The 10,557-nt window shown below is 49.5% G+C and overlaps 1 protein-coding gene across 1 annotated transcript in view; it reads right to left on the bottom strand.

Moving 5' to 3' along the window:
- Positions 1-10,083, bottom strand: part of CATSPERG (catsper channel auxiliary subunit gamma) — a 42,152-nt gene extending 32,069 nt beyond the window's left edge. The window contains exons 1-7 of the mRNA XM_014544695.1: positions 9,760-10,083; positions 8,811-9,094; positions 8,670-8,723; positions 4,333-4,477; positions 3,903-4,029; positions 3,650-3,722; positions 2,131-2,286 (exon numbers count right to left, since the gene is read on the bottom strand). Coding sequence (XP_014400181.1) covers positions 2,131-2,286; positions 3,650-3,722; positions 3,903-4,029; positions 4,333-4,477; positions 8,670-8,723; positions 8,811-9,065 — 810 coding nt within the window. The 5' untranslated portion in view covers positions 9,066-9,094; positions 9,760-10,083. The remainder of the gene's footprint in view (positions 1-2,130; positions 2,287-3,649; positions 3,723-3,902; positions 4,030-4,332; positions 4,478-8,669; positions 8,724-8,810; positions 9,095-9,759) is intronic.
- Positions 10,084-10,557: the final 474 nt, after the last annotated feature.

Raw genomic sequence — 10,557 nt, 5'->3', positions numbered from 1 at the left:
ATCGGCCCTACCCTGAGCGTGAGTGAGGGTGGCATCGCAACCTCCCGATCCGCCCTGCTCTGTGCATGACGGGGCGGTGCCCCAACTCCCCAATCGGCCCTGCTCTGAGCCTGACCAGGGGCTGCACTTAGGGATTGGGCCTGCCCTCTGCCACCCGGGAGCAGGCCTAAGCCAGCAGGTCGTTATCTGCCGAGGGGTCCCAGACTGCAAGAGGGCACAGGCCGGGCTGGGGGACCCCCCTCCCCCCGCCCCCCGAGTGCACAAATTTTTGTACACCGGGCCTCTAGTATATAATAAAAGCCTAATATGCAAATCGACCGAATGGCGGAACGACTGGTGGCTATGACATGCACTGACCACCAGAGGGCAGATGCTCAATGCAGGAGCTGCCCCCTGGTGGTCAGTGCGCTCCCACAGGGGGAGCGCTGCTCAGTCAGAAGCTGCGCTCATGGCTGGCGAGTGCAGCGGTGGTGGCAGCAGCGCTAAGGAGCAGTGAGCAGGCAGGTGGTAAGGAGTAAGGGGTCCTGGGGAGTGGGCCTAAGCCAGCAGTTGGAGTTGAACATGGGAGACGCCCCCTCATGCACTGGGGCCCTAGTACAATTATAAGGGTGTCTGAAGTTAAAATTGAACTCTTCATTCCTGTGAGGTAAACCTCCTTCTTTGCCCTCCAAATCTCTTCAGCAGAATCCCTATCAACTACATATCCCCTGTGCGTGTCTTTGGAGCAGGAGTGAGAAAACAGCAATGTCTGGAAAGACTTGGCCCAGATGGGAGAAAGCTGACACAGGACAGGGAGATGGTCTATAAATTGAACAAATTCAGTAAAGCAGGAATTTAGAGCCAGAATGTAAATCTACATGGGCTTCTCAGACATCAAGGGTGGGGCTTTTTGCTTGATGGAAAGAGGTTGAGACAACCTTTTGGGGTTGCTATGGAGCACAGTTGTTATCTTGGCCACCATTAACAACCAGCATCTTCTCCCCTCAACTTGTGATAAAGCTACCCTGATTTCACTCTGGGGAACGATTCTTTCTCTGCCTCTTGTCTCAGCTGCTTTCCTCATAAAGATGGAGATCATGACCTGTGCTAAGCCAGCTGGCATATTCCATCATTTTGGGACACATGACCCAAACTGGACCAATCAGGACCAAGGAGATACATTTCAGGATTTTTGAAAGGCTATTTAGGAAAGTGATGCTACTGTTCCCCACCCTGGGAGTTGGATTTTGAGCCACTTTGAGGACAGAGCTAATCCAGAAGAAATGGAGCAGAAGTCTTCATTTGAAGTCCTGTGTCAAGCCAGGCCTGAAGCCTCCTCTGTGCTGGCTTTGCAGTTAGGTGCACCTACTAAATCCATTCCTCCGCTTAAACCAAACTGGGTTGGAACTCTGCTCAAATGTGTTTCTCATTCACACCAAAAGAACCTTGCTTCAGACACTCTTTCCCCATTCTGGGAATAATATAGGCACCCAAAGCTGAATCAAAAACCCTTGGGGCCAGATGTATATTGCGGTTCAGAATTTTTAGTGATTAGAAGATAGTATGGCACATATATAGCATTCATATGTAAACCACTGGGGCCTGGGGTAGCACTCCATAAGCAAACATCTTAAAATTTCTGCAGGGCAGAATCTGAATATTGAGACTACATGGGATGCAAAAAGACTAAGTAGCCTTTGTTAGCTCAGGTCAGAGTTTCTTGACAGATGAATTTGAGCCCTAAATTTGTGAAAATACCATTTTCAAAGCTTTTAGGTTTTCAGAATTACAAATGGTGGACCTACAAATAATAATAGCTCATTGGTGTCCAGCTAATATTAACTGATATCATCCTCACACTGATTCTATAAGGTAAATATAATTCCCATTTTACAGAAGGGAAATCTGAGGCCGGGGTGGGTGAGGTGACTTGCCCAAGGTCACACGCCTAGGAGGTAGCAGAACCAGGATTTGAACCTAGGTTGTCTGGCTGCAGAGTCATATGTCCTTCCTTCATGCTATCTGCCTCTAATGGGGATGGTAATGTCTTTGGGGACCCCCTCCATAGCCCAAGGCTGCAACCCACTTGAGGAGCTGAGGGCCAGTACCCTTCCAGAGGCCCCAGCCCACTGCCTCCCTTGCACCTCTCACCTCCACAAGAAAAAAGTCCGTAAAGCTGGTGTCAGTCAGCAGAACTGACTTCTCCTCAGGAATTCCACCCAGGATGAGCACAGGTGTCTGGTCCACAGTATACCACAGGGGCCTCGATGGGGCATTCACAAAGTACCGGGGTATCAGATTGAAGAGCTGCGGGGGGGAAGGGGCAGGAAGGCTGTTCAACATCCCCCACCCTCCTATGGCTTCATCTCACTTACGGTAAATGCCAAAGTCTTCTCCCTAACCAAAGGCCCCACACAATTCCCCCCCCCTCCACACACACACACCTCACTGACCTCATCCCCCTTACTTTCCCCCTAGCTCACTCTTTCCCAGATACATGGGCCTCCTGCTTCTCAGACTGCCCAGCACATTCCCACTTCAGAGCCTGTGCACTGGCTGTTCCCTCTGTATACAATGCTCTTCCCCTAGGATCCACATGATTCCCTCCTCTTCTCCTTCAAGGCTTTATTCAAATGTCAGCCTTCTCAATTCTGCCTTTCTTTCTTTCTTTTTTCATTAATCTTCTCCTGAGGACATTTTTTCCATTGATTTTTAGAGAGAGTGGAAGGGAAGGAGGGAAGAGGGAGGGAGAGAGGGAGAGAGGAAGAGAAGGAGAGAGAGAGAGAGAGAAAGAGAGAGAGAGAGAGAGAGAGAGAGAGAGAGAGAGAGAGAAATATCAATGTGTGAGAGAGACATCAATTGGAATTGGTTGCCTCCCGCACATGCCCTGACCAGGGCAGGGATAGAACCTGCAACCCAGGTACATGCCCTCGACCGGGAATCAAACCCAAGACCCTTTGGTGCACAGGCTGACACTCTACCACTGAGCCACACTGGTCAGGGCTCAATTCTACCTTTCTTGACCATTCCATCAAACACTGCAGTCCCCTCCTGCACAGACCCTATCCACTGCACTCTGTCTGAATTCTATCCAGAGCACTTTTCACCTTCCATAGAATTTACTTGATTTCATGTTTACTGGTTTGCTGTATGTCTCTCCCACTAGAATGTCAGCTCTAAGAGGTCAGGGACTTGGGTCTGTGTGTCCACTGTTTTGTTCGCATGGGGATGCCTTGTGCTCAGTAAGTGCTTGCTGAATGACTGAATGAATGGACTCTGATTAAGAATATGTGTGCAGGAGTCAAGCAGACACAGCTTCAGGTCTTGTTCCGTATGTACATGCTGAGAGACTGCGCAAATGGTTCCATCCCTTTCAAGCCTCAGTTTTACCCTCTCTAAAATGGGTGTGTAAGAGTACCTTCCCTCACAGGGTCAATGTTGAAGATGTAATGTGATTGTGCATTTAGTAGAACACTTCACCTGGGGCCTGGCACAAAGTAAGTGCTCTAAGTCAGCAGTCGCCAACTGGTGGTCCGTGGGCCACTGGTGGTCCGAAAGGTTGGCGACCGCTGCTCTAAGTGGAGCGTGCCACTTGTGTGGGGAGTAATCAGAGCCCCGGCCCACTGTCTTTAACCCACATCTTCTGTGCCCACTGTCCAGGCCCCCTTACCTCATTTCCCACAGTGAACTGGAGTCTGTTGTCTTGCTGTCTCTTCAAGAAGCCATTGATGTTCACCAGAAACCTGGCAGCGGTGTGAGGCAGGCACAGGCAAGGGTTTGGGTTCAGGGACTCCTGCCACAGCTCACAGCCACCTCCCCAGCCTACTCCCTCCCATTGGTCTCCTCCTGGTTTCTTTGGGAATGTGGAGATAAGGAAGTCCCTCCCAGAATCCACCCCCTACCCTGGGTGTGGGGAAGGGCACCTTTTATTGGGGATGAAGGGCCCGAGGCCATTGCTGCTGACATCCACACGCATGACCACACTGCCATTCTTGACGGGCATGGGTGTGTACCAGCTCATGATACACACCTCCTCTGCACTGCACTGCTCTGCTGGTAAGCAGGGGGCACTGAGGCAACTGGGATCTCCATGCAACTTCCCATGTCCTGCTCTACACCAGGAACCCCACTGGGGCCTCTGTGTAGCCCCATCTAGGCCATGCAACCTGTTAAAGCCTCCCCCCCGCCCCCTCCCCTCCTCCAAGTCACAGATGTCACTGAGGGCCCCCAACAAACCCCACATTTCCACCAGGTCATGGACTCCTCTGATGCCCCCAACCTCCCCTTCCAAGTCATGAACCCCTCTGAGGCCCCCAGAAATCCCCCACCCCTCCAGGCACCCCGCAGGCCCACCTTTGCTGCGGAAAGGGGCTGCCTCCATCTGGATCTGCAGCTGTTCTAACTTCCAGCGATTGAAGTTAACTGGGGACTGGAAGATGACCAGCACCACAGGCTTCAGCCCCGTCAGGTGGCCCTTGCGGACCAGAGCCTCGGAGGACTGAGGGTGAGATGGCCCCACAGGTGTGTCTTTAAGATAAACTCTGGGCCCCCTGCCTTGACCCCACCTTTGGTAACCTGTTTTCCTGGGCTGGGTAGGGAGAACAGAATCTCCACCAGGGGAAGGTCAGAAAACATGGTCTAGGTTTGGAGCTGGGATGGAGGACAGACCAGGCTAGGAAAGGGGTAGAGGGGCTAGAAACTGTGGAGGCAGTCAGGAGGTCTTCCTGGAGGAGGTGAGTCCAGGGCCACGGTCTTCAGATAGAATTTGAATGTAGGGAATACATAGAGAAGGGCAGCATGGGATAAGCAAAATCGTGATGGCGGGAATGAACCTGGCACCCAGAACTACTAATCCCAGGCCCACTCTTGAGGTTTCCACTTTCCCTCCAGAAATGAGACTCTGCCACCCTCAATAGTCAAAAGATAATGAGGTTTGGGGGCTGGGACCTGGGGTAAAGGTGGGATGGGACAGTAAAGACTGGGGAAGATGGTGAGGGGGCAGCCAGAGACAACCTCCCAGAGATGCCAGAATCCTGGCTGGGCTGAGAAGGGCAGTCAGGGCTTAGGGTGGAGATGGAAGGAGGGAAGAAGGGTACTCCAAGTGTATGGATCAAGCATATGCAAGAAGGCTGCACTCAGGCCAGAGTGGGCTTTGAGACCAGGGTGAGACACTTAACGGGTCTAATCACCTTTGCACAAGCTTTCATCTCTGCATGGATTACCCTTCATAAATTATTGTATGTATGTACTTACCGATTGCTCTGCTGATGGGCTGAATCCATAAGAAAAACCTGGCTGTGTTGTTTATCACTGTACCCCCACTCCATTGTAAAAGAGAATCTGACCCATAGTAAGTGTTGCATGAACGAATAAAGGTATTATTACCATACTTTTACAGGTAAGGAGAGATGGTTCATGGAGTAAAACTCTATGCCCAGGGTCATGCTCTAGAAACTTATTGCTAGCATTCACTGAAGCCCTTCTGTGAACCAGACACTGTGCTGAGAGCTTCACACATAGTTAATCATTTTATGAAGTTGACACAATCATTACCTTACCCTTGTTAAGGATGAGGAAACTTTGATACAGAGAAGTTAAGTAACTTGCCTGAGATCACAGTTATTATGGTATAGGATCTGAACCCAGGCAGCCTGGCTCAAATTGTTAACAATCATGCTATTCTTCCTCCAAGTAAATGTTAATCAGTGGCAGATTCAAACCCAAGTCTGCAGCCTCCAGAACTTCACTTCTGGACCACAACATTCCATTGTCTTCAAAAAGCTTACTTGAGCCCTAACCACCTGTTTGGCTCAGTAGATAGAGCGTCGGCCTGCGGACTCAAGGGTCCCAGGTTCGATTCCTGTCAAGGGCATGTACCTTGGTTGCGGGCACAACCCTGGTGGGGAGTGTGCAGGAGGCAGCTGATCGATGTTTCTCTCTCATCAATGTTTCTAATTCTCTCTCCCTCTCCCTTCCTCTCTGTAAAAAAATCAATAAAATATATATATTTTTTAAAAAAGCTTACTTGAGCCAAGTAAGAACAAAGTTTGAAGACTCAAACTTTCCAATTTGAAAACCTACTACAAAGCTATAGTAATCAAGATCATGTGATACCAGCATATGGATAGACATATAGAACAATGGAATAGAATTATACCCCAAAACAAACCCTTACATTTATGGTCAATTGATTTTTGAGAAGGGTGCCAAGACATTTTACTGGGGTAAAGAATGACATTTTCAACAAATGGTACTGGGATAATTGGGTATTTACATGTCAAAGTTGGATTCTTTTAAAAATATTTTATTTTATTTTTTAAAATAGATTTTTATTGATTTCAGAGAGGAAGGGAGAGGGAGAGAGAGATTGAAACATCAATGATGAGGGAATCATTGATGAGCTGCCTCCTGCACACCTCCTGCTGGGTATCGAGCCCGCAACCCAGGCACATGCCCTTGGCCGGAATTGAACCTGGGACCCTTCAGTTCACAGGCCAACACTCTATCCGCAAAGCCAAACCAGCTAGGGCCAAAGTTGGTTTCTTACCTCACACCACATACAAAAATTAATTCCAAATATTTTGAAGACCTAAATGTAAGAGTTAAAACTTAAAAACTCTTAGTAAAAACCATAGGAGTAAATCTTCATGACCTTTGGTTAGGCAAAGCCTTCTTAGACAACACCAAAAGCACAAGCAACAACAACAAAAAAGATAAATTGGACTTCATTGAAATTTAAAACTTTGTGCTATTTTATGGTATGTGAATTATATCTCAATAAACATAAAACTTTTGTGCTTCAAAGGACACCATCAAAAAAGTGAAAAGACAGACTCATAAATAGAGAACAGACTGACAGCTGTCAGAGGACAGGGGGTTGGGTGGAAAAGGTGAAAGGATTAAGCAACAACAACAACAAATCTCATAGACACAAACAACAGCATGGTATTACCAAGAGGGAAAGGTGGAGAGGTAGAAGAGAGTGTAAGGGGGGTAAATGGTGATGGAAGGAGACTTGACTTGGGTGGTGAACACACAATACAATATAACTGATGTTACAGGATTGCACACCTAAAATCTATATAGTTTTATTAACCAATGTCAACCCCAATAAATTAAATTAATAAAAAAAGAAAGTGAAAAAACAACCAATGGACTGTGACAAAGTATTTGCAAATCATACATCTGATAAGGAACTAGTATCAGAATATATTAAGAAATTATACAACACAACAATAAAAAGACAACTCAATTTTTAAACGAGCAAAAGATCTGAATGGACATTTCTCCAAAAGTAGATAAATGTCCAAAGAGTACATGAAAAGATGCTCAAAATCATTAGTTATGAGGGAAATGCAAATCAAAACCACAATGAGATACCATTTCATACACACTAGGATGGCTATAATAAAAAAGGTGGACAAAGACAATTGAGGATGAAGAGAAACAGGAACCCTCATAGATAGGAATGTAAAGTAGTACAGCTGCTTTGGAAAATAATCTGGCAGTTCCTCAGAAGTGAAAGGGAGTTAACATATAACCAAGCAATTCCATTCCTAAGTATATACGAAAGAATTGAAAACATGTTTACACAAAAATCTGTACACAAATGTTCATAGCAGCATTGTTCAGAACAGCCAAAAAAGTGGAAATAACCCAAATGTTTATAAATTAATGGATTTAAAAAATCTATACAGTTGAATATTATTCAGCCATAAAAAGGAAATACTGATAGATGCAATAACATGGATGAGCCTTGAAAATGTAGCTTAGTGGTTAGAGCTTCAGCCCTAGGACTGAAAGGCCGTGGGTTCGATTCCCAGTCAAGGGTTCGATTCCCTGTCAAGGTTCATGTACCTGGGTTGCAGGTTAATCCGAGGCATATGTAGGTGTCAACTAATGGGTGTGTTTTTTTCACATGGATGTCCCCTCTCTATTCCTCTCTTTCTCTCCTCTCTTCCCTCTCTCCCTTCCACTCTCTCTAAAAATCAATGGAAAAAATATCCTGCAGTGAGGATTAACAAAAACAAACAAACAAACATGCTAAGTGAAAGAAGCCAGACATAAAAGGCTACATATTGTACTGCCTGCCTGAAATAAGCAAATCCATAGGGACAGAATGTGGTCTCCAGGGGCTGGAGGGGCGGGGGTACAGGGTTTCTTTTTGAGGTAATGAAAATGTTCTAGAATTAGTGGTGATGGTTACACAAGTTTGTGAAGCCAAAATTATTGGCTTGTACATTTTAAATGATGAATTTTATGGCAGGTGAATTATATCTTAATTTTTTAAATATATTTTATTGATTTTTACAGAGAGGAAGGGAGAGGGATAGAGAGTCAGAAACATCGCTGAGAGAGAAACATCGATCAGCTGTCTCCTGCACACCCCCTACTGGGGATGTGCCCGAAACCAAGGTACATGCCTCTGACCGGAATCTAACCCGGGGCCCTTCAGTCCGCAGGCCCATGCTCTATCCACTGAGCCAAACCAGTTAGGGCTATATCTTAATTTTTTAATGGAAAAAAAAAAGGCTTACTTGAGCACTTACTATGTGCCTGGTGGGGCTCTGGCAATCGTTGTGAATCCTTAAGGGCTCCTAGGGTTTGGTGGTGCCACTACCATTAAAAAGCTAGAAAAGGGGAAACTGAGGTTCACACAGAATGAGCCCGCTCGAGCTGCAAACACTCACCTCTCCTTTGCAGGAGTAGTTGATCTTCAGGTAGTAAGGGAAGCCCAGGTATTTCTGCAAGGAGAGGTTGGGCAAATGTCCAGAGCCCAATCAGATGCACCTCCAGGACCTCTCCCATTCACCTGACCCCAGTCCCCTCACCTCCTCCGGGTCGATAGGCGCGTCCACCAGAAGACCAAACAAATTGTCCACTGTGTCCAGGGGTTCTTGCTCAAAGAAGCGGTCACTCCCATGGTTCTTGCCTATCGTCTCGAACTTGTTCAGGACAACCTGCCAGGTGCACTCCTGGTTATCCTCGACAGCCCACAGCCTCCACGGTGACAACAGCACCGCCATCAGTGACCACAGCACCCACAGGACTCGGAGTCTCGGCCACGAAGGGCCAGCAGGGTTCATCACGGGGCAGCGCGCAGCGTGGCTGGAACCTGGAGAATGCAGGAGTCAACACCCGCTAGCAAGACTGCGCTCCGGGGCCACCTTCTGAGATCCCACCTCTGTCCTTGCTTCGCCCGGCTCCTGCATTTGGCCCCCCACCTGCTCCGGGCCTCGCCTCTGCTAGGACTTCTGGCCCCCACGCTGCTCTTGCTCCTGGTCCCGCCCCTGCTCTTGCTCTGGGCTCCGCTTCTGCTCCAGACCTCGCTGATGCCCCAGGTCCTGCTTCTCCTGGGAAGCGAGATCCCACCTCCGCGGTTTCTCCGGGTCCCGCCCTTACCGCCGCTCCTGGCCACGCCCCCGCTCCTGGTTTCGCTCCACCTCCTCATCGCTCCCCTCAACCTTGCACCATCCTTGTTTTTTGCTCTACACTTGCCCTGCATCCGGTCTCTGTTTCTCGCTTTGTCTGCGTCCCACCTATCCCCCCCCACCCCCAGTCCTGCTACTCCCCCAGATCTTGCACCTGCACCTGCACCTGCAACTCGCCTCATCCCCACTTATTGGCCCGCCTGCCCACTTCTTTTTGTATCGCCCCTTTCTCCTCGTTCGAATCTTGCCTGCTTACGGGATCCTGTACCTAGCCCGCCCGCTCCCGGTCTTGGACCTTCTCCACGCCACGCCCCGCCCGCCCCTTTCCCTGTCCCCTCCCGTTTCTCACCCAGAGCTTGCTTCCCGATTTGCCTTTGCTCCCAGTTCCTCGACCTGCCCCTTATCAGCGATCTTTTCCCGCTGGACCTGGACCAGCTGCTCTTCCCGAGCCTACGCCTCGCCCCGTCCCTTAGAGACTTTGCCTTTCGATCTCTCGTGGCCCTGCACCTATCTTCACTCAATGACGGGGCTATCACCTTTTCGTCTCACCCCCTCTGCTCACCACCCCTTTCCATACTCTGGACTCAATGGGCTCCACGCCCGGCCTCTTCGCGCCCCGCCCCTACTCGGCTCGCTGCTTCTCCCCTGCCCTTTCTCCGCATCTCCCCGCCTCCGCGCGGTGCCTCTGCTCTCCGCCCTCCCCTTGCCTCTCCCCCCTCTCCTCCCCCTTCGCCCGAATGGATGGCACCAGGCACCTCCCTTTTCTCCCCACCCCGAGGTACCAGTCACTTCGGTAAAACCGGCCAACCGTCACTTGGCCGCTCCAGCCCCGCCCGCTTTCGCCCGCACTTCCTCAACCGCCCTCCGCCTCGCGAGGCCCGGGCTGGGCTGTCTCCACGGCAACGCGCCTGTGTCAGGCTGGCGGCGGGGACTGGCCAGCAGAGGGTGCTGGAGACAAAGTTTGTGATACCTAGGCGTGCTTCTACCCAATCAGGCTTTTATATTAAAAACTAGAGGCCCGGTGCACAAAAATTTGTGCACTCGGGGGGTGGGGAGGGGGGGGTCCCCCAGCCCGGCCTGTGCCCTCTTGCAGTCTGGGACCCCTCGGGAGATAACGACCTGCTGGCTTAGGCCTGCTCCTGGGTGG

The sequence above is a fragment of the Myotis brandtii genome, unplaced genomic scaffold (assembly GCF_000412655.1).
Source record: "Myotis brandtii unplaced genomic scaffold, ASM41265v1 scaffold379, whole genome shotgun sequence".
In the NCBI taxonomy this organism is placed as follows: domain Eukaryota; kingdom Metazoa; phylum Chordata; class Mammalia; order Chiroptera; family Vespertilionidae; genus Myotis; species Myotis brandtii.
This window is presented reverse-complemented; position numbering and strand designations above follow the sequence as displayed.